This window comes from Mirounga angustirostris, unplaced genomic scaffold (genome assembly GCF_029215605.1).
Source record: "Mirounga angustirostris isolate CCGP_5_RB_7025 unplaced genomic scaffold, mMirAng1.0.hap1 SCAF_5, whole genome shotgun sequence".
In the NCBI taxonomy this organism is placed as follows: Eukaryota; Metazoa; Chordata; class Mammalia; order Carnivora; family Phocidae; genus Mirounga; species Mirounga angustirostris.
The window spans coordinates 109270840-109298455 of record NW_026991713.1 but is presented as its reverse complement, the minus strand read 5'-3'; the positions used below and the strand labels follow the sequence as shown (position 1 = coordinate 109298455).

Genomic DNA, 27616 nt, shown 5'->3' with positions numbered 1-27616 from the left:
CCCTCTCCCACTCCCCCTGCTGGTGTTCCCTCTCTCACAGTGTCTCTCTGTCAAATAAATAAATAAAGTCTTAAAAAAAAAAATGAAAGAAGTGTTTCTGTGTTAACTAAACTCCCGAGAGCACAGGCACACCCCAGACAAATATGGGGCCAGTGAGGCTATGGGTCAAAACACGTCCTCCCTTGGGGCGCCTGGATGCCTCAGCGGTTGGGCGTCTGCCTTCGGCTCAGCTCATGATCCCCAGGGTCCTGGGATCGAGCCCCGCATCGGCCTCCCTGCTCAGTGGGAGGCCTGCTTCTCCCTCTCCCACTCCCCCTGCTTGTGCTCTCTCTCTGTCTCTGTCTCTCTCTCTCTGACAAATAAATAAATAAAATCTTTAAAAAATAAATAAACAGGGGGGCGACTGGGTGGCTCAGTCGTTACGCGTCTGCCTTCAGCTCAGGGTCCTGGGATCGAGCCCCGCATCGGACTCCCTGCTCCGCGGGGAGCCTGCTTCTCCCTCTCCCACTCCCCCTGCTGGTGTTCCCTCTCTCGCAGTGTCTCTCTGTCAAATAAATAAATAAAGTCTTAAAAAAAAAAAAATGAAAGAAGTGTTTCTGTGTTAACTAAACTCCCGAGAGCACAGGCACACCCCAGACAAATATGGGGCCAGTGAGGCTATGGGTCAAAACACGTCCTCCCTTGGGGCGCCTGGATGCCTCAGCGGTTGGGCGTCTGCCTTCGGCTCAGCTCATGATCCCAGAGTCCTGGGATCGAGCCCCGCATCGGACTCCCCGCTCTGCGGGAAGCCTGCTTCTCCCTCTCCCACTCGCCCTGCTGGTGTTCCCTCTCTCGCAGTGTCCTTCTCCGTCAAATAAATAAAATCTTTAAAAGCAAACAAACACGTGCTCCCCAACGAAGCCTCCAGGCCCCGGGCGCGAGGCCGCGAACTCAAACGGACTCCCTTAGAATTTCTCCAGGAAACCGTTGGGTGGGGGTGGAGTTGGGCGCCGCGAGCGCCCAGTGGCTGCAGTCTGACCTGCTGTCCAGTTTGAGAACATTGCCTTTCCTTCCCAGAAATGAGCTTCAGGCCTTCCGGCGTGGTGCGGGAGGCCTGGCCCGAGGTGGAGGCGGAGCGGGAACCCGAGGCCGGGCCTGGGCCAGACTCCGCGCGGCCGTCGGAGGTGGAGGCAGGCCCGCGGGCAGAGCCGCTCCCCGCCTCCAAGCAGGACCCAGAGCAGCTCTTGGAGTCAAGTCAAGGGCGGGAACCCGAGCTGAACTGGGCTTCGGGGCAGAGCACGCAGTCCCTTGGGGCGTCCCAGCCCCAGTCGGGGTCAGTGCAGGGGCGTTCAAGTCCGCCGGCTCCCGGGTCGGGCAATCGGTTGTCGGGGAGACCCGGTTGCCGCACCAACTGCCTAGAGGCGCCCCTCTCCCGCGCCTTCGGAAGGCTGGGCTGGGAGGTGGGCTCGCACCCCTGGATCTTCCTGCTGGTGTCCATGGTGCTGACGGCCACTCTGGGCACTGGCTTGATTTACTTGCCCACGGATGTAGAAGAAAACCTCGAGGAGCAGTACACCCCCATAGGGAGCCGGGCCAAGGCTGAGCGGCGCTTTGTGCAGGGACATTTCACCACCAACGACTCTTACCTCTTCTCCATCTCCAGGAAGAGCACCGAAGTCAACTTTGCTTGTATTCTGGCGGTCTCCAACACTGCCTCACTGCTGGAACAAGAAATCCTAGAGGAAATTGGTAAATTGGACGACGTGGTACAGGATCTGTATGTGACAGAGGAAAACGGAGCCCAGATCCGCTACAGTCAGGTGTGCGCTAAGAACCAGGGCCTCTGCGTGCCCTCCAACCCACTCCTGGCTGCCTGGAAGATGAACAAGAACCTCGACCTGAGACACATCACCTTCCCAATCTTCAACCAAACGGGTCAGCCCATCTACCTGGCCGGCACCATTGGGGGAACCCTTTTCGGCAAGAGGATGGGAATGAACCAGTTACTCGTGAAGGCCAAAGCCATGCGGCTTCTGTACTACCTGAAGACGGAGGATGGAGAGGTCAACGAGCTTAGCAAGATGTGGTTGATCCATTTCCTGAACCAGTCTAGCAACATGAAAACGAGTCTGGCCCTGAAGAAGATCCAGGTACCTGGTGGCTGGGCTTGATAGGGAGGCCAGGAGAAGGTGGGAGGAATAAGGACACTTTTTCCAAGGATCATAGCAGTAGCACTCCCTGATTATTTGATGGAGTCCTTGGCTTGAAGCTGGGAGTGCTCTACTCTATTTGGTACTTAATCCAGAGGCCTTAATCTCACACATCAAAGGTTGCCACAAATCTTAAATCCTTAGTAATGTTCTGGTGGAAAACACAAATCCTACATCCTCAAGGTAGGTCTGTTCCATACAGACATTGATCATCAGGTTTCCTAGTCAAATGACTTTGAAATTCCTACTTTTAGTTAAAGTCTCTGCTGTTTGGGGGAGCCCCCTAAAATTTGTTTGGAGTTCACTGAAATAAAAAATAAATAAAAAAATTAAAAAGAAAAACCTTTAAGCAGAAGTTCCATGGTGTTTTTGAAAAGAGAACTAGCTTAGCATTTTCCGAGTAAGTGATCGCACCAAGGCACATGCTAACTATTCTGTAACATTGGGCCAGCAAGCCTACTAGTACTTGTGAAAAAGCCTGGTCAAAGTGAGACAACTACTGGAAAAAGCCTTTGAATGCTAGAGCTTTCTGAAATATCAATGCAATTAAAATAGTAAAAGACAACAACCTAATAAAATTTAGAAAAAGCGACACTTTTCTGTGGCTGTTAATGACTTCACAGTCTTATACAGAACTCAGATTTTGTATAGTCAGGAGTTTTTTTTGTTTGTTTGTTTGCTTTTTAAAGATTTATTTATTTGAGAGAGCGAGAATGAGAGAGAGAGAGAGAGTACATGAGAGGGGGGAGGGTCAGAGGGAGAAGCAGGCTCCTTGCTGAGCAGGGAGCCCGATGCGGGACTCGATCCCAGGACTCCGGGATCATGACCTGAGCCGAAGGCAGTCGCTTAACCAACTGAGCCACCCAGGCGCCCTGTATAGTCAGGAGTTTTAAACTTTGGGTTTTTGCAAGAAACTTCGGAAAGCATGTCAGGGATTTGTGGGAAGAAGCAAATCTATGTTGCCTTCTTTATTCTAAAGTCATAGTTCACATATTTTGATCTTTTACTAAATTTTAACCTGTTGTTTCAATGAATAAGCTATAGTGTTTCAGTAGTGTTTGTAACACACACAGATATTGGAGTGAAAAGTTATTTACTTGTGTATATTTTTGTGGCAGGTGGTCTATTTCACATCACTTTCCAGACAACTGGAATTTGAAGCAACTTCTAAAACCGTGATCCCTCTGTTCCACTTGGCATACGTTCTAATCGTATTATTCGCAATCACATCATGCTACAGGTAAAACAGCTTTACTGGTTGTTTAACTCTTTTTAAAAATTATTTGCGTGTGATGAAATACATATAAAAGATATAAAATATGTCATTTCAATCATTTTTCAGTGTACTATTCAGTGGCATTAATTAGGTTCACACTGTCAACCGTTGAATTAGATTCAACGTGCAACCGTCACATCTGTTTCTAAACATTTTCCATCACTCCAAACAGAATTTGTATAAGCATTCGGCAGTAACCTTCCATGGCCCCAGTCCCGGTTAACCTTCATCTACTTTCTATCCCTATGAATTTGCCTATTCTAGAGATTTCATATGAGTGGAATCTTACAATATTTGTTCTTTTGTAACTGGCTCATTTCACTTAGCACAATGTTTTCAAGGTTCAACTATAACATAGCATGTATGTATCAAAACTTCATTCCTTTTTATGACGGACTAATATTTCATCGTGTATAAACAGCACTGTTTATCCACTTATCTGTTGATGGGCACTTGGAATGTTTCCACCTTTTGGCTATTGTAAATAATGCTACAATGAACCCTAGTGTACAAATATTTGTTTGAGCTTCTGTTTTCAATTCCTTTCAGTATATACCTAAGAGTTGAATTGGTGAGTTGTATGATAATTCTTTGATGAACAGCCAAACTGCTTGCCACAGAGGCTACCCCATTTTATATCCTACCAGCAATGTATAAGGGTTCCAATTTCTGCACATCCTCACCAACACTTGTTACTTTTTATTTTATTGATTATAGCCATCTTAGTAGTGGCAAAGTGTGGCTTGATTTACAATTCCCTAATTACTGATGATGTTCAGTATCTTTTCATGTGTTTATTGGCCATTTGCCTATCTTCTTTGGAAAGATGTCTATGCAAGTCCTTTGCCCATTTTTTAATCGGGTTGTTTGTCTTTTGGTTGTTGAGTCCTGTTGTTAGTGAGTACTTTGTGTATTTTGGATATTAAACCCTTATCAGATATATGATTTGTAGGGGTGCCTGGGTGGCTCAGTTGAGCATACCAACTCTTGGTTTCAGCTCAGCTCATGATCTCAGGGTTGTGAGATCGAGCACCTCGTCAGGCTCAGTGTTGGGTGTGGAGCCTACTTAAGATTTTCTCTCCCCCCCGCCCCTCCCCCCTGCTCACGCTCTTGCTATCTCTCTCTTTCTCAAAAAAAAAAAAAAGATACATGATTTGTAAATATTTCCTCCCACTCCGTGTACTGTCTCTTCACTTTTTTGATAATGTCTTTAATGCACAGGAGTTTTTAATTTTGATGAAATCCAATTTATCTTTTATCATTTTTCTTTTGTTACTTATGCTTTTGGTGTTACATCTATGAAGCCATTGACAAGTCCAAGGTCATGCACATTTTCCCTCTGTTTCCTTCTAAGAGTTTTATGGTTTTAGCTCTTATATTTAAGTTGTTGATCAGTTTTTAGTTCATTTTTGTATATGGTGTGAGTAGAGGTCATTCTACTCACATATGGAATTCATTCTTGCACATATGGAAATCCAGTTGTCCAGGTACCATGTGTTGAAGAGACTGTTCTTTCCAAGTTGGTTGGATTTGGCATCCTTGTCAAGAATCAATTGGCTGTAGATGTATGGGTTTATTTCTGGACTCTCAATTCTATTCCATTAGCCTACAAGTCTGTTGATTTGCCAGTACCACACTGTTCTGATTGCTGTAGCTTTGTTGTGAGTTTTGAAATCTGGAAATCACAGTCCTCCAGTTCTTTTCTTCTTTTTCATGGATATCCAGGGATCCTTGCAATTCCATATGAATTTGACGGTTGGGTTTTCCATTTCTTAAGAAAAAAAAGGCCAATTGGAATTTTGTAATGAAGATTGTGTTGAATCTATAGGTTGTTTTAGGTGTGATTGACATTTTAACAATACTGTCTTCCTCCCCATGAACTAAGGATTTCTTTCCATTAATTTAGGTCTTCTTTAGTTTCTTTTACCAAATTTTTGTAATTTTTAGTCTTTCACTTCCTTGTTTAAATTTACTTCTAAGTATTTTATTATTTTAGACACTATTTAAATGGAATTGCTTTCTTCATTTCATTTTTGGATTGTTGATTGCACACAAATAGAAACAACTGATTTTTGTGTGTTGATCTTGTATCTTGCTTTGTTCAATTTGTTTATTAACTCTATTAGTTTTATTGTGGATTCTTTGGAATTTTCAGATATAGAATCATGTAATCATGTAAAAGGGAATAGTTACCTTCTTCATTTCCAGTTTGAATTCTTTTTATTTCTATTTCTTATCTAATTGCTCTGGCTAGCACTTCTACTTCAATGTTGAATGCCATTGGTGAAAATGGGCATCTTTATCTTGTTCCTGATTTTAGAGGGAACTCTTTCAGTCTTTCACTATTGAGTATAATGCTAGCTATGCAGTTTTCATAAATACCCCTATCATTTTGAGGAAGTTCATTTCTATTCCTTGTTTCTTGAGGGTTTTTTTTTTTTTTTAATCATAAATGGGTATTAGATCTTGTCAAATGCCTTTTCTGCATCTATTGAGATGATCATGTGCTTTTTATCCTTTGCTCTATTAGTGTGGTATATTACACTGATTGATTTTCCCATGTTGAACCACTCTTGCATTCCTGGGATAAATCCCACTTGGTCATGATGTATAATCCTCTTAATGTTCTATTGAATTGGGTTCGCTAGAATTTTATTAAGGATATCTGCATCCATATTCATAAGAGATGTTGATCTGTAGTCTTCTTGTAGTCTTTGTCTTGCATTGGTATTAGTGTAATGTGGCCTCATAGAATGAGTTAGGAAGTGTTCCTTCCTTTTCAATTTTTTGGAAGGATTTGAGAAGGATTGGTGGTAATTCTTCTTTACGTGTTTAGTAAAATTCACCAGTGAAATGATTTGGTCTTGGACTTCTCTTTGTCGGGGGGTTTTTGATTACTGATTCAATCTTTTTACTTGTTACATGTCTGTTGAGATTTTCCATTTCATCTTGAGTCAGTTTAGGTCATTTGTGTGTTTCTAGAAATTTGTGCATTTCATCTAGGTTATCTAATTTGTTGGTGTAAGTTGTTTATAGTATTTTTTATAATCCTTTCTATTTCTCTAAAATCAGTAGTAATGCCTTCACTTTCATATCTGATTTAGTTATTTGGATCGTCTTTTTTCTTTGTCACTCTAGATAAAGGTTTGTCAATTTGTTGATTTTTTTATATAACCAACTTTTACTTTTGTTGATTCTCCTTTGTTTTTCTATTTTCAGTTTTATTTTTCTCTGTTCTAATCTTTTCATTTCCTTCCTTCTGTTAGCTTTGGGTTTTGTTTTGTTTCTATTTCTACAGAATGTCTAGAAATCGCCATAAGGTGATTTAAGATCTTTTTTCTTTTTTTAATGTAGTATAAATTTATCTGTGAGCACTGGTGTTGCTACATCCAGTAAGTTATGATATGGTATACTGTGTGTTTCTTTTCATTTGTTGCTAAGTATTTTCTAATTTCCTGTGTGATTTATTCTTTGGCCCATTAGTTGTTTAATTTCCATATATTTTGAATTATCCAGTTTTCCCTCTCTTATTGATTTGGAGCTTCATTCCATTGTTGGTTGAAAAGATACTTTGTGTAATTTCAATATTTTTACATTTTCAGACATATTTTGTAACCTAGCATATGATCTATTCCAGAGAATATTTCACGTGCCCTTGAGAATAATGTATATTCTGCTATCATTGGGTTGAGTGTTCTATATATCTCTGTAAGGTCTAACTGATTTATAGTGTTGTCCATTTCTTATGTTTCCTTATAGATTATTTGCCTAGGTGTTTTATTTATTATTGAAAATGGTATACTGAATTCTCCAACTATTACTGTAGAGCTACCTATTTCTCTCTACAAGTCTGTCAAAATTTGCTTCATGTATTCTGGGTCTCTATTGGTGGTGCATGTATGTTTGTAGTTTTTATATCTTCTTGATGAATTGGACTTTTTATCAATATATAATGTCCTTCTTTGTCTCTTTTAATCATTTTTAAAATAAAATCTATTTCATCTTATATTAGTATATCCACCCTTGCTGTCCTTTGGTTACTATTCGTATGAAATATCTTTCTCCATCCTTTAACTTTCAGTTTGTTTATGTCTTTGGATCTAAAGTGAGTCCCTTGTAGATAGCAGATAGTTGAATCATGTTATTTTATCCATTTTGTCAATCTCTATGTTTTGACTGGAGAGTTTAATACATTTACATTTTAAGTAACTGCTGACGGGGTGGAAATCGGAGGGGGAGATGAACCATGAGAGACAATGGACTCTGAAAAACAAACTGAGGGTTCTAGAGGGGAGGGGGGTGGGAGGATGGGTTAGCCTGGTGATGGGTATTGAGGAGGGCACATTCTGCATGGAGCACTGGGTGTTATACGCAAACAATGAATCATGGAACACTACATCAAAAACTAATGATGTAATGTATGGTGATTAACATAACAATAAAAAAATTTTTTTAAAAGTAACTGCTGACAAGGAAAGACTTCTGCTATTTGGCTATTTGCATTCTGTGTATCTTATAGCTTTTTGTCCCTCATTTCATCCATTATGCCTCTTGAATGTTTAGTTTCAATTTTTCTAGTGAGCTGTTTGATTCTCTTGTCATTTCCTTTGGCAATGGCAATGATTTTGTGAGATTTTCTTACCATGGAGATTCATATAATTCTAAATTTTAAACAACCTACATTAAATTGATACCAGCTTAACTTCAAAAACACACAAATATGGTGGCACCTGGGTGGCTCAGTTGGTTAAGTGTCTGACTCTTGGTTTCAGCTCAGGTCATGATCTCATGGGTGCTGAAATTGAGCCCCACAGCAGGCTCTGTGCTCAATGTGGAGTCTGCTTGAAGATTCTCTCCCTCTGCCCTTCCCCCCACTCATGCTCTTGCTCTCTCTCAAATAAACAAATCTTAAACATAACATTATTTTAATTTATTATTATAAATTCAAACATTTTTTAAATTTCCTTATCAGTGTTCTCCTTTAACTCTGTCAGCATATTTAGAACAGTGTTTATAGTGTTTGTTTAGTAAGGCCTATCTCTGTCTTTACTCAAGGATTATTTCTGTTGATTTATTTTGTTTCATACATATTTTGAGCCACTTTCCTCTTTCTTTGTATACCTTGTGATTTTTGTTGTTATTGTTGTTGAAAACTAGACATTTGGCTGTCATAATGTAGTAACTGGAAATCAGATTCCCTCTTCCCTAGAGTTTTCTGTTGTTTTTTAATGTGTTTATTTAAGACTGTAGTTAGTCCATTTTCTTAGTGATTTTCCCAAACTATTATTGTAAAGACTGTAATTCTTGTTTTTGTAGTTTTGAAGTTTCTGTACCTTAGCTTGTGTTTAGCTAGTGTCTTGACATAGATTTCCTTGGATGCCAGGAGCTCTCCCACTTTTTGCAAAGTGGTTCTATGCCTGGACCCTCTTTCAGCACTTAGCAAGGCTTACACTGTGCCTAGGGATCAGCCCTAGGTGAAAGCTTATGGTCTTCTCGGGTTTTTTTCTGAGCATACATCTTGCCCTGAGCAACTTTCTAAATTCCCCAGTATACCTGAGTGCTTTTTACTGTCCTAAATTCCCAGAGAAATGCTACTCATCTTTAGCCATAGGCAGTCTTTTGTATTTTTGAGCTGTAATCTTTTGCTCCATGCACTTGAGGTTTGGTAATTCAACTTGTGGCATTTCCAATTTTCTCAACCTGAGTTGAGTTAGACAAAACAGAGGGGTGCTTCGCATCAGTCCTTCAGGTAGCCCCCAAACATGTTAGAACAGACATAAAATATTTTAGGAATACGATCTGCTCTGCTTCCTCCAGAAACAGGGAATTGGTTCCATACTGGTAACATGAGCTGGTACGGCTTTAAGACTGCCACTGCCTTAACGCTGTGGCAACCTTGAGCCTGTGGCCACTTTAACACATCTGCCACTTTATGGTCACTGCCACTTTAAGACTTCTACCACACTGGAGAGGGACAGGGACAGGGCATGTAAATTCACTACAAAACCTTCCTACAATTTTGAAGTGCTCCCCCACCTTTTCTTTTATTCAACACTTGCTTAGTTGTTGTAAGCTTTTGACTACATTTCAGAGTTCACAGAATTCTGAAAATATATGCTTGTTTTCCTATATTTCTGGGGCTTGGGTGGGGTGATGAGACTTGGGAAATTCCTACTCCAGGTTTTGCTGATGTCCAGCACTAAACTCTTATTTTTTAAACTTTTTTCCCCCATTAGCAATAGGGTGAAATCAGAGAGAATAGTAAAAAGAAATAAAGAAATTGTGGCCAGGGATGCCTGGGTGGCTCAGTCAGTTAAACGTCTGCCTTCAGCTCAGGTCATGATCCCAGGGTTCTGGGAGCGAGCCCCACATCTGGCTCCTTGCTCAGCAGGGAGCCTGCTTCTCCCTCTCCCTCTGCCTGCTATGCCCCCTGGTTGGCCCTCTCTCTCTGTGTCAAATAAATAAATAAAATCTTAAAAAAAAAAAAGAAAAGGAAAAAAGAAATTGTGGCCAGTTTTGTTTGATTTGGCATATGTTGTTTATCTTACATATTGTGCCAATTATGACTAATTATTCCATTTGGAGGCAGATATGCTGATAGAACTAAACAACAGTCCTTATTTCTATTATAAGTTTGAACTAGCACTTCTAAGTATATAAAAAAATTAATCTTTAATTTAACTGACTTAGGTATCTTCATTGTTCTGATGTGGGGTTTACCTTGTTAAGCACTTAAAAATTGTTATCTAGGCATTAGGGTTGACTTGGGCTCTTTTGATCAGAAAGCTAAAATATGAAAAATATCAGCAAAACAAAAGAATTTAGGTGTAGAAAGAACCCCACAGATTATATCATTCCAGTGATTCTCACAGCAGTCACAGAGAGAACTCTAAACCCATGTATTCTGAGGCCCTGCCCTATTGAGCCAAGTCTCTGGGGGTTCAGTTAGAAAATCTGTATTTCAAAAACTTCTCTAGTTGATTCTCATGTGTAGGTTGGTTTGCAAACATTCTAGATTTTAAGGTAGAGAAAAATGAGGCCCCAGGAGGTAAAGGGAGTTAACCACAGTGGGTACTTCTTTCGAGTCAATAAACTATTTCACAACTTTGTTATTCTGGAAAGAAAGACCACATACCCTAGAAAACAAACCAAAATACTAAAGAGGAAGGGTAGGAGGGAGGGAGAGAGGGAGGAAGAATGGGGAGGGGAAAAGACAAAATTCAGTCTTGTTAAAGTCAGTAGAGTAAAAAAAAATGTTAAACTAGTGTGGAATCTACAAGGTACCAACAACTGGTTTGACACAAGTTTTCTACTAGATAGTTGGTTCTGAAGATACAAGTTTATACCAATTCCTGCTTATCTTTACAAATGATTATGGACAGTAATACAGAAAATCTTATACCAAAGGCAATTAGAAAATGATTTATATTTATGTCTCTTTGAAGACTTTATGTGGACGTAACCAACATACTGAACACATGGGACTCATGAGGTATAAACATACAGCAACTTGATTTTGGTCTCCCTTTGTTCCCTTTAAGTTTTGTAGGTAGAGCAAGTTCTTCCTCTGTCCCATGAAAACTCAGGCAGGTCCTGTGACTTTTGTGGTCATTCTTAGGTAAGACAAAATGCTCCATTCAGAACTAAAATGTCCGTGTCCATGTAATAAACAAAAGTGGTAACTAGATTTGAAGCTAAGTTTCCCCCCAGCACTCTTAGCCAGAGCATGCTGCGCGGGATAGTCCTCAATGGGGAAAAAGGGGATTCACTAGCCCTCCTCTATCACTTCTATCCCTACTTTTCATCTTGCTAAGCTGCCTCCTGGGTTGGAGCATGCCCAAGGAGAAGAGGAAAGGGAGCAGGAAAATTCTTAAAGTACAGATGCTGCCATGATGGTTCAATTCGATGATTCAATTCAATTTCAAGCCTTCTCTGGGCTTGAAAATAAAACTAATTCTCCTATGAATGTGTTTGTAAGTTCCTTGGACATCTCCCACTCCTACCCCTCTGTTATCACTGAGAATCTCTTATCTCTGTTCTGGGCGGGGCCTCCTAGACAGTCCCTAAGACATTGCCTATCCTGCTTGTCTCAGATACTTACATATGAAGGTTATTCCTTGCATGCATGCATTTACCTCACACAGAACCGTTATTTGAACACATTTTAGGGTTCTATATTTGTTGTCTTATAGTGAAGTCATATGAACAATAGTAAGACTTTTTCAAGTTTATGCTCTAATTTAAACCTTATTCAAGTAGTGGTATATTGAGCTTCTAGACTATTTCAAAATTGTCTAACATTTTGGAAATGACAAAACTTACCCCAAATATTAGATCAGTTTCTGAAACAATCTGGGGAAAATCTTTCCCTTCTCAAATACACTGTAAATTATTGTTTACTCATGGGAGACATCATTACCTTTCAAGGAAGATGTGGATCTCTCACCAAACATACAGATTGTTTTCTAAGAGCAGTAATTTCTAATTTAGCCCTTCTCTGCTAAGTGAATAAAAAATGCAGAAGATTGGCCATTTTGCTGCCAGTGATGCCCAAATCGGTCTGAGCACTGGAATCGTATGAGGAAAGTTTTAGACATAGAGACTCAGCAGCTTCACTACAAACCTACTGAATCAGGATCTGCATAGCTAGGTTCCAGGAAATCTAAAGTTCTAAGACTCTCCTAGGTCATTCTGATAAACTGCTTAAAACAAAATCCTTCTGGGGGACTGGAATATCTGCAAGTGTATTCACCAAACTCCTATAGTGTTCCACTTTCAAATCTTTTCTTCCATTGTCTAATGAACATTAAAATAAAGGTCATTGAGAGAAAGTCAATGACTTTCAGCAACTCAGCAACTAGTCAAAGTAAAGTTATACTCCCCCATCTGAAAAATTCACACCAAAAAATCTGGAAACTTGAAAGAAGGAATAGAAATAAATGTCATATGTAACTTTTATCCTGATTAATATTTCTGATTTCAGAGTTCATCTTTGTTACTTTCTTCTTTTAAACTGCTATAAGCCAGTAGTGTTTTAAGAAAGTATTCATTAGGGCGCCTGGGTGGCTCAGTTGGTTAAGCGACTGCCTTCGGCTCAGGTCATGATCCTGGAGTCCCTGGATCGAGTCCCTGGATCGAGTCCCGCATCGGGCTCCCTGCTCGGCAGGGAGTCTGCTTCTCCCTCTGACCCTCCCGACCCTCCCCCCTCTCATGTGCTCTCTCTCTTAGTCTCTCTCTCTCAAATAAATAAATAAAAATCTTTAATAAAAAAAAAGAAAGTATTCATTATAGTCAAATTTTATTCTAACAAAGCAATTCACTTTTGCTCTGGAATTTTGTGTATGTGGTTGATTTGGGGTCCTGAATTTAACTCCTAGCACTGGTGGGCTGAAAAAAAGTGAAATACAACCATGGCGTAGAAATTTTTTTTCATAATAAGTTTAGCTACTTTATTGTTACAACAGTAAAAGGTCTTTAGTCGTGTTCTTGCTGTGTTAGAATCAGTGCTTCCATTTCCATAGTTGACTCCTAGTTTTCAATCCAAACTTCGTTTCTCTCTCTTCCTAAAAATATCTAGAGACGAGTATCAGTCATTTGTTTTGAAGCAGTTAACAAACAAGTGAAGTATAAAACCAGAGATTGTTGTCAATATTTTAAAACACAATGTGGAGGGCACCTGGGTGGCTCAGTCGGTTAAGCGTTGCCTTTGGCTCAGGTCACGATCCCAGGCTTCTGGGAACGAGTCCAGCGTCAGGCTCCCTGCTTCTCCCTCTCCCTCTGCCTGCCACGCCCCCTGCTTGTGCTCCCTCTCTCTCTCACTGTCTCTCTGACAAATAAATAAATAATCTTTTAAAAAAATGTAATGTTGTGGTTGTTGGGTAGGTCAAGTACTGAATCCATACTTTAAAATGCTGTCTATATATTCTCATTTCTGGGAAACAGGCACGTCTATGTTATTCAAAATGGACTACATTTCCAATTCTTTTGCAATTAGTAGCAACTTTTCTACAGCCCACTTCAGCAGTAGACAAGAATCCTGAACATGTTTTAGGAGGAGTCTTTCTACACTTTGCTCACCACAATACATATTGAACTGGCTCTGAAATACAGGAACTCTTTAGGATTGCATCTATGGCTAGCTGGGGTCAAGGGTTGGGTGAAAAGAGCACTGGGTATGGGTACTTTCTCAGCTACAGCTTGCCCTCCCTTTGCTGTTGTATTCCATTTATACCCTTTGAAGAGCAGAGTGGAATTAACCATTGGGAGTGCTTTAGTATATCTTTGTGGTTCTCAACTACCAGTCAGTGGGGAGTAGTGCTTGCTCAGCTGCAGAAGAATCACCCAGGAAATTTGGTAAAAGCACAGATAACTTTTCTGTTCCCTCTCTCCTTTTTCCCACTTGGTCTGGGATGGTGCCTGGGAGTTAAAGGTCTCCAATAGACAGGCATGGGAATTATTGCCCAAGAGCTTTCTGACCAGGTGTCCAAGTCGAGAATGTTATAAACTGATGGAATTTCAGTATAGAAGCTACCACCACAGATCTCATGATTTTTCCCTCCAAATTTACAGGTGTGACTGTGTACGCAACAAAATGTGGGTTGCAGCCTTTGGAGTGATTTCTGCGGCCTTGGCGATGGTGAGCAGCTTTGGCCTGATGCTGTACATTGGGGTGCCATTTGTGATCATAGTTGCAAATTCACCGTTTCTTATTCTGGGTGAGTAAAACAAAACATGAGACTCCACATCATATATGTGGGGGTGCGGGGTAGATAAGGGAAGGAGTTTAGGTTAGATTAAGCAAAATAATTATATTTAAGTGGCTCTATAGATCCAAAATGAGGTGACAGGAAAAAAGAAAGTCAAATTGAATTATGTGTCCTTAGAGGTAGAAAAGTCTAGCACCCCAAATGGAAAAACACAGACAAGGGACATGAACAGGCGGTTCACACCCCAAAAGTCCAAAATATGAATCACTGGAAATATAAGAAAAAAATAATTTGATCTCTCAATTAACTGAGGGATGAAAATTAAACCAAAAGTGAGACACCTTGTTTTCTTATCAGATTAATAAATATCAGCAAGATTGAAGGAAGGTTGTATGGAAATGAACACTCATTCTGCTACGGGACAATTATAAACTGGTACACCCTTCTTTTAGTCCAGTTTTGAAACAAATCAAAAGACTTAAAAATTAAACAGGGAATGCCTTTGGCTTACTGATTCCACTTCTAGGAATTTGTCCTAGAAGTGCTTGGACAAGTCCTTAAAAAGTAGAAAAATTATGTTCATTTTGGCATTATGTAGAACGAGAAGGTTTTGAAAACCATCTAATCCCCTGATCAACATGGGATTAGGCAACTCAAATGTAACATATTAAAATTTTGAATCATATTCAGTCCTTAGAAAGAGGCAGATTTATAAGATATATAAGGTACATACAAGATATATAACCTCTACCAGAAAAATGCCAGTTGTGAAACAAGGTGTTCGAAATAGAGAGATACAGTTGTATGGGCGTAGCTGTATAGGACAAATTCTGGATGGATATATGTAAAAATGAAGGGTGGAATTACCGTTGTTTAAATTTTTTCTCTGTATTTTCCTGTACTTTCAGAATTTATAATAAGCATGAGAAAACAAAGGTGTTTATATTTGAGGAAGTAAGGAGCTTGGAAGAAGTAGTATTTGGTTTCCTAGGGGAGACACTGGATGTCTAGTACCCAGCCATACTTAGTCACTCAGTATCCCCCACGGCCCATAATAACTATGGTTAAGGTGTATATAATTGATTTAATGTAAACCAGGATTGTATAGTATGTGTATTCACGGGAGTGTGAATGGTTCTGTGTGTGTGTGTGTGTGTGTGTGTGTGATTTAAGCAACTCAAGCAAGAAATGTGTGAGGACAATTTCTGAATAAGGTTCTATAAATAATAAAACTAGTTTTTAAATGCCTCATAAATATCAATGAGTTCATTCTTGGTCCTTCGTACTTCTGATTCTTCCCTTTTGTCCAGCTGAGTACAACTGAAATCCTCAAGGCCGCTAGCCATGGCATGTCAGGACGCAGGTTGTGACTGGCTGTGTAGACTTGCGTTATTTTAGAGCCTTCTGCCTTCTTGATCATACCCATAGAACATCTGATCAGAGGCCAAGTTGCAATTCCTAGTACCCTCCCATGGAGAAGATCCCCCCAAATTGAAATGAAGATCAGCGTTTTATTCCACTTTTTGTGTTTACTTGTTTATTTTACTGAGTTTCTATCAATATACATGAGTGGAAGTAGTGTCAACTCTAGTAGAAAGCTTGAGGGATGTGAAATTTACCTGCAACATGCTCATGCTGTCCTTCCTAATCCCCTTTCTTCCTTCTAGTCCCCCTTTCCAAGTCTTCAGTGGTGATTTCAAAGTCCTCAAATGTTCTTCTGTCCTCTCTATTCCAAACCAGTCATGAAACATCCCTGTGGAAAAGAATTACCTTAGTAGGCATTAATATGTAAGGGATTCTTAAGATTTACTTTGGTGGGCGCCTGGGTGGCTCAGTTGGTTAAGCGACTGCCTTCGGCTCAGGTCATGATCCCAGAGTCCCTGGATCGAGTCCCACATCGGGCTCCCTGCTCGGCAGGGAGTCTGCTTCTCCCTCTGACCCTCCCCCCTCTCATGTGCTCTCTCTCTCATTCTCTCTCACACAAATAAATAAATAAAATCTTTAAAAAAAAAAAGAATTGCTAAAAAAAAAAAAAGATTTACTTTGGTGCATATGTCTGACCTCAAGAGTACTTGCATTTTAGGGGCACCTGTGTGGCTCAGTCGTTAAGCGTCTGCCTTCGGCTCAGGTCATGATCCCAGGGTCCTGGGATCGAGTCCCACATCAGGCTCCCTGCTCCGTGGGAAGCCTGCTTCTTCTTCTCCCGCTCCCCCTGCTTGTGTTCCCTCTCTCGCTGTGTCTCTCTCTGTCAAATAAATAAAATCTTAAAAAAAAAAGTACTTGCATTTTACTAACAATGCCTTAACCTGGGAAAGTAAGTTTAAATGATAACTTTCTGGGTACCAAAAACAGGCTAGGAGGAAAAGGGTGTGTGTGTGTGTGTGTGTGTGTGTGTGTGACGGAGAGAAAGAGAGAAAGAGAACTATATGGTGCCTCTCAAATCATACCACATTGATAGTTAGATGCTAACTGTAGAACAGATAAGTCCAGCTTATATTTTAAGCAACAGAATGTTGGCTTGATGTGTTTGTGCATCTGTATAAAATGGTTTATGAGGGAAAATGGTCTCTCAAGTAATCCAGTGGAATCAAAGATACACTGCTACTCCTGCTTTGACTAACACCCACAACAGTTTCCTGACTCATCATTCAAACACCCTACATGAAGACTAGGAGTAGAGTATCCTGTGCTATGTACAAATAACGGGAGTACGTACAAAGCACAGAGTCGTCACAGAGGAGGGCGTGAATTCTGCTGTGGATTCATAGGCAACCAGAGAAAACAACAGGGAAAATAGTATCAAAGCACAGACTGGGCAAGATAAATAAGACATCTTATAAGAGATGGACAAAGAAGATGGTTTGAGTTTATGTGTTTAGTTTTTAATGGATATTAATAGGCATGAAGATTGTTTCCCTTTTTTAACAGGTGTTGGGGTTGATGATATGTTCATAATGATTTCTGCCTGGCAGAAGACTAGCCTCAGGGACAACATAAAACAGCGGCTGTCCAACGTCTATTCCAAAGTGGCTGTGTCGATTACGATCACCACCATCACCAACGTCCTGGCCTTCTATACAGGGATTATGACCTCTTTCAGGTCCGTACAATACTTTTGCATCTATACAGGAACAACCCTGCTCTTCTGTTATTTCTATAACTTCACCTGTTTTGGAGCATTTATGGCTCTGGATGGTAAAAGAGAAGTAGTCTGTCTACGCTGGTTGAAAAAGCCAGAAACTCCTGACCAAAAATGTTCCTCATTGAAAAGGTCCTGCTGTCTCCCATGTGATTCTCTCCCAGATGAACAAGAAACTGATATCCATCCAATGAATTTCTTCTTTCGAGACTATTTTGGCCCTTTTCTCACAAGCACTGGGTCCAAATTTTTTGTAGTGCTTATATACATTTTGTACATCATAAGTAGTATCTATGGGTGTTTCCAAGTGCAGGAAGGTCTAGACCTTCGAAATTTGGCAAGTGACGATTCCTACATCACACCATATTTTAATGTAGAAGAAGAATATTTTTTGAATTATGGTCCCAGAGTTATGGTTATTGTTACTGAAACTCTTGACTACTGGGATAAAGATGCTAGGCAAAAACTGGAAATATGTCTGGCAGATTTGGAAAACAGTGACTATGTAGATAAAAATCTCACAGAGTTTTGGTTACGAGAGTATGTGCAATATATGGAAAACAGCAAGCAAGATGTAAATGATAAGGACACTTTTATGAACGGTTTGCCCAATTTTTTAACACATTTTCCACTTTTTGTGTATGATATTAATATTTCATCATCACATGAAATCATTTCTTCCCGGGGCTTCATTCAGACCATGGGTGTTTCTTCTTCAACCGATAAGAAGATGATGTTATCCCAGTTACGAAGCAGAGCCAAAAAGTGCGAAATTCCCCTAATGGTGTATAACCAGGCATTCATATATTTTGATCAGTATACCGCAGTATTAGAAAACACTGTTCGAAATGTCATTGTTGCATCAACCGCTATGTTCATTGTTTCCTTATTGTTAATTCCTCATCCACTGTGTTCCTTGTGGGTGACTTTTGCTATTACTTCTGTGATTGTGGGAGTAACGGGTTTCATGGCATTCTGGAATGTCAGTCTTGATTCCATATCCATGATTAATCTTGTCATTTGCATAGGGTTTTCTTTCGATTTTTCTGCACACATTTCTTATGCATTTGTTTCCAGCTCTAAGCCCTCAGGAAACCAAAAAGCGATTGAGGCATTGTATCTGCTAGGCTACCCAATGTTACAAAGTGCACTTTCAACAGTAATAGGGGTGTGTGTTTTATCTATAGCTAAAGCATACATCTTCAGGACATTTTTTAAGATTATGTTTCTTGTTATGGTATTTGGGGCTGCTCATGGCCTAATATTTATTCCAGTATTCTTAACTTTTTTTTTCAAGGTTTGTTTGAGTATCTACTAACAAATCAAAGACCAATTATAGAATTCCTGATTGTCACAATACAATCTGATAAAAATGTACTATTAGAAATAGTCAATAAACTAAAAACAAAGGCATGTTTCCTTGGCTTGGAAATCCCATTTAAAAATGTTATGTAAAATATCCTGAGAAAAATCAATTAGTCTTACATTAAAATATCTTTACTAAATTAAGAAGTGTTGTCATCTTTATTATAGTCTATACAACCAAGCATAAGGTATGACTTTCCAATTATTTTTTCTTTTTGTTTCATTGTTAGAAGTTTATGCCTGGAATTCAAATATTTTATACATTATAATATAAATGGAATATTATTTTCATTGTACTTCCTATATCATTATTATGTAAAAGTACAACTTATTATTTATTCTCCCAGTCTGGGGGCTTTGTATGCATTTTCTTTTTTTTTTTTTTAAAGATTTTATTTATTTATTTATTTGAGAGAGCGAGAATGAGAGAGAGTACATGAGAGGGGGGAGGGTGAGAGGGAGAAGCAGGCTCCTCGCTGAGCAGGGAGCCCGATGTGGGACTCGATCCCAGGACTCCAGGATCATGACCTGAGCCGAAGGCAGTTGCTTAACCAACTGAGCCACCCAGGCGCCCTGTATGCATTTTCTTAATGGTGTATTTTAATAAAATGAAATTTTTAAAGTTTTGAAATCCAATTTATCATTTTTTTATGGTCAGTGTTTTCTTTGTCCTCTCTAAGAAATCTTTGCCTATTCCAAGATTACAAAAAAAATCCATCTATGATTTCTTCTCAAAGCTCATAATTCTAATTTTACATTTAGGTCTATGATCCATAGATCTGTATTTGTTGAGACATGTGAATAGAAGTTCATTATTTTCCCATAATAGTTATCCATTCAGTTTTCCAGCATCATTAGTAAAAAGACTACATTTTCAGCATAGGATTAATTTGGCACCTCTGTCAAAGAATCAGCTGACAGTTTATGTGTGGCTCTATTTCTGTGCATTGATCTGTTTGTCTATCCTAAAGCCAATACCACAGTGCCTTGATTATTGAACTTTTATATTAAATCTTGAAATTAGGTTGTATAATGTGTGCAGCATTTTTCTTTTCCAAATTATTTTGGCTATTCTTGGTTCTTCCCATTGAGATACTAATTTTAGAATCAGTTGTCAATTTATCAGAAAGCCTTCTGGGTTCATGACTCGGTTATAGTGAATCTACAGATCAGTTTGGAGAAAATAGGTATCTTAGTCATTTGGAATCTTCTAATCTATGAACATGGTTTACCTTTCCATTTATTTGTGTCTTCTTTAATTTCCCTCAGGAATATCTTATAGATTTAGGTAGATTTTTTTTTTTAAGATTTTATTTATTTATTTGACAGAGAGAGACATAGCCAGAGAGGGAACACAAGCAGAGGAATTGGGAGAGGGAGAAGCAGGCCTCCTGCGGAGCAGGGAGCCCAATGCGGGGCTCGATCCCAGGACCCTGGGATCATGACCTGAGCTGAAGGCAGACGCTTAACAACTGAGCCACCCAGGCGCCCCACAGATTTAGGTAGATTTACTTTCCAAGTATTTTATCTTTATGGCATTATAAATAAATTTGAATTCCTTTTCCATTTTGTTTTTACTACTATATAAAAATACAATTGATTTCAGCATACCTAAATTATATTGTGTAGGTTCATTTATTAGTTCTTGTAGATCCTTGTAGTTTCTTTAGCAGTTTTTATCTGCAATTACGTAAAGGTCACATAAAGGCCATTTTATTTCTTCTTATATAATCTTTATCTCCTACTTGACTCATTATAGTGGCTTAAAACATGCAGTAAAATGTGGGAAAACACACTAAAGGAAGATCTCATTGCCTTGTTCCCAACTCTAGAGGAAATGTTCAATATTTCATCATTCAATATGATGATTACCTTGAGGTATTTCATAGTTGTTTCTATCAGATTGGGGAAGTTCCTTTCTCCTAGTTTGCTAAGATGTTTTACCATGGATGGATATTGAATTTTGTCAAATAATTTTTGTCCCTCTATTAAGATTATCATGTTATTTTTTCTGTTTTAATCTGTGAATGTGGCAATTTATGTTGAATGACTTTTTAGTATTTATACCAACCTTGCATTCCTAAGATGACTCACATTTGGTCATGGCATATTAGTGTTTTCATATAGTACTGTCTTAGTTTTGTCATTTTTGTCAATGATATTTGTTCCTGTGATCATGAGGGATATTGGTCTACGGTTCCCTTTTCTTAAAATGTCTTCCTCAGGTTTTGATAACAGGGTTATGATGCCCTCAGGAAATGAGCTGGTAAATATTCCTCTTCTATTTTCTGAAATATATGATGTATGGTTGATACAATTTCTTACTTAAATGTTTGGTAAAATTCACCAGTGAAGTCATCTGGGCATAGAGTTTTTCTGGAAAGGTTTTTTTTTTTTTAAATTTAAAATTCACTTTCTTTAACAAATATAAGAGTATCCAGATGTTGTTTTCTTCTTGGATCAGTTTTGGTATGTTTTAATTATCCCTTTTAGCTAAGCGGACAATGGATTGTTTTCTTATTATCATTTTAATGTCTCTAGTGATGTCCCCTGTGCAATTCTTGATATTGGTAATTTGTATCATATCCCTTCTATTTCTTGGTTGAGGGATTATCAATTTTATTAAATTTTTCCAAGAACCAACTTTTGGCCTTATTGATTTCCTCTATTATTTCTCTATTTGCTACTTCACTGGCTTCTACTCTTTGCTCCTTCTTGTTCTCTACTTTGAGTTTAATTTTCTTTTCATTTTCCAGCTCTTTAAGGTAGTAGCTTAAGTGATTGATTTTAAACCTTTATTCTCCTAAGAAAGCATTTAATGCTATAAATTTCCTTCACTACCATTTTAACTGTATCCACAAATTTTTATGCAATGGGTGTTCCTTAACATTCCTTTCAAAATAAGTTCCCATTTCTCTTGTGATTTCTTCTTTGATCATGGATCAGACAATGCCTTTGCTTTCTCTTCATTTTTTTTAAAGAATACTTTAACTGGATATAGAGTTCTAGGTTGAGAGGGTTTTTTCCACACTTTAAAAATGTCATTGTGTTGTCCTCTTGATTAGAATTCAGCTTCCATTGTTACACTGTTCTTCTCTATGGAATATGTCTTTTTTTCGCTAGCTGCTTTTAAGATTTTTCCTTTATTACTTGTTTTCAGCAATTTGACTATGATGTGATTGCGTGTGGTGTTTTTTCTATTCAACCCTCTTGGGTATCTTGAGCTTTTGGACCTGTAGCTTGATATTTTCTATCATATTTGGAAATATTTTAGCCTTTATTTCTTCAAATGTTTTTCTAACACATTGTCTCTATCTTCTCCTTCTGGGACTCTGATTACAAATATGTTCTTGTTATTTTTAGTTGGTGCATAATATTGTAATATTCTTCAAGTTTGCATTTTATCATTAATAAATTTGAATTTGTTGACACCTTCAATAGACTCTTCTCTGTAGCCCATGTTTTATTGAAAAAACAGTCTTTCTACATATGGTGAGATTCCTGGTAAGCTCAGGAATATTCTACTATGTGAAGGTTATTAATTATGCTTTTGTGTTTGGAAATATTTAAATATTTTAGTCAATATATGTTCATCACTACTGTCCCTTTTTTACTTCATTGAGGTTATCATTCTTAGACAAACATTTAAAAAAAAATCATCAAATAAGTTCTCACTATTTCTGATTATCTTCAATGTTTGGCAGATAATGGGAGATGTTGCAAAATAATAGGTCTTTTCAATTTCATTCCATTCATTACAAAATGTAAATTTATCCCCAAAATGGAAGCTCATCAAAAAATTCTTCTCCCAAGAAATTACAAAGCACAATTATAAAATTGCAAAATTAAATCAGATACACTGTTTGAGCTCTCCTTGTTTGATTTGTTCATTTCCTTCCTCGCTTTTGTAGTGACAAATTCAATGGCTTCCTAGTCACACACTTTGTTTTCAATGGCTTCAAAACTTTTAAGTTTCTTTGGTCTTACCTTCATTGAACACTTGATTAAAGATTCACAACTGATTTTGAACAAATTTTGCAACACGAACAAATAGAGGACTCATTTACAAACTAGTCCAATACCATTGTAAGGCACTAGATTGATTTTCAAAGTAGTTTTTCAAAGAGTCAAGCATTTGTAAAATCTGGCTGATGTTGCACAGCTAAGAGGAAAAAGTACATACTGTCAGGCTTGAATATTTTTAAATTCAATGTCAGTTTTATCACCAAATATTTGTTGTTCACTTACTTTAGGTATTTTATTAGCTCATCTTGTTCCTTCTGCATGTATTCCTCAGATGTAATCTTTGATTATCCATTCATATTTACAAACGAAGCCTATTTTGCTTAGGATAGGTCATTATTAAGTTTTCTATGTGAATGTTAACTCCTATCTCCGGAGCCAAAACTGGGTTTCCACAGTTGTTCAGGTATACCACCTAATTTAAATTTGGATGTCTTATTTTAAATTATATTATTGTTATTATTAATAGTTGAATTAAAATGGGCGCCTGGGTGGCTCAGTTGGTTAAGCGACTGCCTTCGGCTCAGGTCATGATCCTGGAGTCCCGGGATCAAGTCCTGCATCGGGCTCCCTGCTCAGCAGGGAGTCTGCTTCTCCCTCTGACCCTTCTCCCTCTCATGCTCTCTGTCTCTCATTCTCTCTCTCGCAAATAAATAAAATCTTTAAAAAAAAATAGTTGAATTAAAATAAGCCTGGATTGGTTTGATATACCTCTGCTTTTACTTTTTACTTTCAGATTCTGCCATGGTCTGGTCTAGTGATGTGGATGACACTGAATAGAATTCTCACTTTAACATATGGTTAACTCTGAAAGTCACCCACTGATAAACCACCTCCCTTCCAGATCCTTTGCAAATGCTATGTAACTAACACTTCCCTTCCACTGTCAGTTGGCAGAGTGCTCACTGAATAAAACGAAGTGTGCTCAGGCATGAGTGGTTAGGGACAGCTATCTCTTCATTGGATGATTTATTGGTAAAACCATACTAGCCATTTTAATAATTAGTCCCAACATTTTAGTGGCTTATCCCAGTGGAGGTATATTTCTCACTCCTGTAACAATTGCAGTAGATGTTCCTAGTCAGTGAGTAGCTATCTTGACCATGGTAGTTCAGGGACCCAGATTCCTGCCGACTTACGGTGCCACAATTTAAATGGGTTCCTCTCTTGCCTCTGTCTAGATGGCAGACAGAACAGAGAACTTCTTAAAAGTCTTGGCCTATAGGTGATACACATCACTTCTGCTTATATTCTGTACTCGATTACAGGCCGCATGGCTACACACATAGGTCAAAGGGACTAGAAAATGTAGTCCTTGAGTGGGCAGCCATGTTTCAATTGCCATTCCATATTATGGAAAGATAGCACAATTTTTGCTTGACAGCTAGCACTCAATGTCATTGATTCTTTTTTTTTTTATGTTATGTTAATCACCATACATTACATCATTAGTTTTTGATGTAGTGTCCCACGATTCATTGTTTGTGTATAACACCCAGTGCTCCATGCAGAACATGCCCTCTTTAATACCCATCACCAGGCTAACCCATCCTCCCACCCCCTCCCCTCTAGAACCCTCAGTTTGTCTTTCAGAGTCCATCGTCTCTCATGGTTCATCTCCCCCTCCGATTTCCCCCCCTTCATTCTTCCCCTCCTGCTATCTTCTTCTTCTTCTTTTTTTTTTTTTTAACATATAATGTATTATTTGTTTCAGAGGTACAGATCTGTGATTCAACAGTCTTGCACATTTCACAGCACTCACCATAGCACATACCCTCCCCAATGTCTATCACCTAGCTGCCCTATCCCTCCTACCCCCACCACTCCAGCAATCCTCAGTTTGTTTCCTGAGATTAAGAATTCCTCGTATCAGTGAGGTCATATGATACATGTCTTTCTCTGATTGAATGTCATTGGTTCTTAACCTCTTACACTACACTAAAATAAATTCCAGCTGGTTATTTAAATATTTTTATGAAGTATATCATTATAATCACGGAAAGGGAAAAGTCTGTCTATTATGACACAAAATCTAGAACTCATAAAAGCAAAGCGTTAGTTAATTCACCTACAAATATGCGCCATGGTAACCAGCAAAGGTGGCAGGGGTGGGTGGGTGGAGGGAAGAACTCATGACTCAAAACACAGGTAAAAGTGATCATTTCTTGAATATACGAATGGTTCTCATAAATCAAGTAGAAAATACCAACAGTCCAAAAGGTAAACCAGGAAAACACATAAGATGAGAGTTTACCCAAAGAGGAAATATGATGATTCTAAGCAATAATTTAAAAATAAAACCAAAATAAGATACCAGTGGCCCAAATCAAATGATTTATTGACATTCTGGGATAGGCTATGGCAAAACAAAACCTCATACACTGCTTTTGAGGGTGTAAATTAATAAACTTCTAAGAATATTAATTTACCAATAGCTCTAGAAATTTAAAAGGGGATATCCTTTGGCCCAGTAAATCTACTTCTAAAAAGTTATCTCACAGATACAGATCTTGTGCTCTGAATAAAAGACATTCATTCACTTAGTATTGTTTATAACAGAAAAGACTAAACAACCCACAGACCTATCAATAGGGTTATAACTAATTTATTATACCCATATAAGTCATACCCATATGAGTCTTTCACTCATACACTGGAAAATCATAGAGCAGTTCAAAAGAATAAGATATCCATATGCACGGACATGTTAAGATCCTTGGATGTATTAGATGAAAAATGTAATTTGCATACACAAATAGTATATAACATTTAAGAAAAACATATACCTGCATGTATTTTGAAATGTGTAAATGCATAGAAAAGGGTTTGTCAGGATGAACATCCACTTTTCAGTTTATGTAATTCTAACTTTTTACAAGGAGAATAAATGTATGCACCAATTACTTTTGTAATTAGGGAATAAAAATAACTAAATTAGGTGTACCAGATTCACAAAAGCCTTACCTAAGAACTATGCTTCTGGATGATCCCCTGAAAGGTAAAAACTGCCAGTTAGAATTCATTTGTGTGTTTGTGTCTGTGAACAAGCCTAATTCCCCCAATAAACTGTGAGTCCTGTAGAACATGTAAGCATTTTATGCACCTTTAAGAAGTGTTTCTTGTATTAACTGAACTCCTGAGAGGACAGGCACACCACAAATTTCGCTCAAGCCGCTTGCTCCCCACCGAAGGAAGCCTCCAGGCTCCAGGCCCGAGCAGCCGGAGCTCAAACCGACTGACTCCCTTACAATTTCTCCAGGAAACCGTCGGGTGGGGTGGAGATGGGCGCTCCGCCCAGTAGCTGCGGTCTCATCTACCGTCAGGTTTGAGAACATCCTTACCTTCCCGGAAATGAGCCTCAGTCCCTGTAAGGTTGCTCCTGAGCGGAGTCCGATCACTACCCAGGACGGAGCCCGGAACCGAGAGCAAGGCTGGAACTGGAAGCCATACTGGAGCCTGAAGGGGAGTCGGGGGCGGGGCCAGGACTGATTGTCAACCTGAGAGGGGTTGTCAGCAGTCATCAGTCAGCCCTGGGGTCAGAACGGCAGAGATCCTCAAGGGAAGGGTCGGAGCAGCTCTAGAAGAAAGGGTAGTGTGGGGGCAGGGGCCGGAACCAAACCAAACATCCGGACCTAGGTCACAAGCATTCTGGACATCAGATCAGGGGTCCTAAACTAAGTGGAGACCAACATCGGGAGGGTTTCTAGAAGTGTTCTGGGTGTCGGAGCACAGGCTGAAGGCAAGCCAAGCAGGGAGTCAGCCCTGTTGCTTGGGGCTCTTGGACCTGGGCATAGATTTAAAGAGGAGAAAGATGACCCCAGTAGGTAAAGGGACTTGAAGTCAGTGAGTAACCCTAATAAATTACCTCGTAATCCCATTATTCTGGAATAATGGACAAACTACATCTCTTAAAAAAACAAAAAGGAAGGGGAGGAGCAGGAAGAATGAAAAAAACTTGTGTTGTAAAATTAGTGGGATAAAACATTTAAAACATTTCTAGCCCTCTCCAATCACATATCGTTCTCATCTCCAACTTGCTAAGTTGGCTCCTGGGTTAGAGCATGTAGGATGGGCTCCACAGCTTCTCCGGTTCTCTGATTTGGCTTCCTGGTTAGGTGGGACTGTGGGCAATATTCTGCAGTACACAGGCTTTGAATTTGCTTCCCTGCCTGGGTGTGGTCACAGAACAGGCTCCAAGGCTGGTATGACTGGCCGGATGGGTACATGAATCAGGCAGAACTTGCCACCAAGTTCCCTGACCCGACCAGCCACTGGCTAGCTTTGGAGATCGACAGAGCCACTGGCTGGGCTCTCTGTGCAGCTACTACTATATATGGGTCTGTAGGATTGTCTATGCATCGTCCCAGGTACTCTGGTTAGGCTTCCTGTTCTGGCAGGACAGAAGGCTATATTCAGCATTAGGCGGGGCTTTGAGCTCGCTTCCCTGCCAAGGCTGAAGGATTGAATGGGCTCCAAGGTGTGTATGGCTCATTTACTGGGGACATAATCAACCTGAGCTGCTCCCTGGCCAGACAGGGTCAGCAACTCAGCTCTGCAGATGGGCAGAGCCACTGGCTACAGTATCTACTTGGTTGCTCCTGCAAGGAAGAATGCTGTTGGCCAAGATCTGAGCACTAGTTGCTGTAAACCCTACCCCAACTCCTCCATCTCAATCTGATCCCCAGGGTTCAAGCCTCACAGATTTCCCCTACGAGCCTTGTGAGGCAAGACCCAAGTGGGCCTTCCAGGAAGCATCCCACAATGCTGGGATAACTAGATGTTCATCTTGGGCTCTTTTTTTCCCCACTGGAGAAACCACAGGCCGGGGGAGGGAAAGGAAGGGGTGCCTCTCAGTGCCTCGCTGTGCTGGCCTGGGGGAGGGGTGATGCAATCAGAGTATAAGGGCTCCTCAGCCTTC

General features: G+C 39.5%; 1 protein-coding gene across 1 annotated transcript; it reads left to right on the top strand.

Moving 5' to 3' along the window:
* Positions 1 to 980: 980 nt before the first annotated feature.
* Positions 981 to 18628, top strand: LOC135364296 (patched domain-containing protein 3). Its single transcript, XM_064590294.1, has 4 exons — positions 981 to 2129; positions 3308 to 3429; positions 14035 to 14180; positions 17100 to 18628. The coding sequence occupies exons 1-4, from the start codon at positions 1059 to 1061 to the stop codon at positions 18626 to 18628; spliced, it is 2868 nt and encodes a 955-aa protein (XP_064446364.1). The 5' UTR covers positions 981 to 1058.
* The last annotated feature ends 8988 nt before the right edge of the window (positions 18629 to 27616 follow it).

Bases quoted from the DNA above. Each gene is read 5' to 3' on its own strand.
- LOC135364296 (XM_064590294.1), top strand. From the start codon at position 1,059: ATGAGCTTCAGGCCTTCCGGCGTGGTGCGGGAGGCCTGGCCCGAGGTG. The intron at 2,130-3,307 runs GTACCTGGTGGC...TTTTTGTGGCAG, and splicing joins TGGCCCTGAAGAAGATCCAG to GTGGTCTATTTCACATCACT. The intron at 3,430-14,034 runs GTAAAACAGCTT...CCAAATTTACAG, and splicing joins GCAATCACATCATGCTACAG to GTGTGACTGTGTACGCAACA.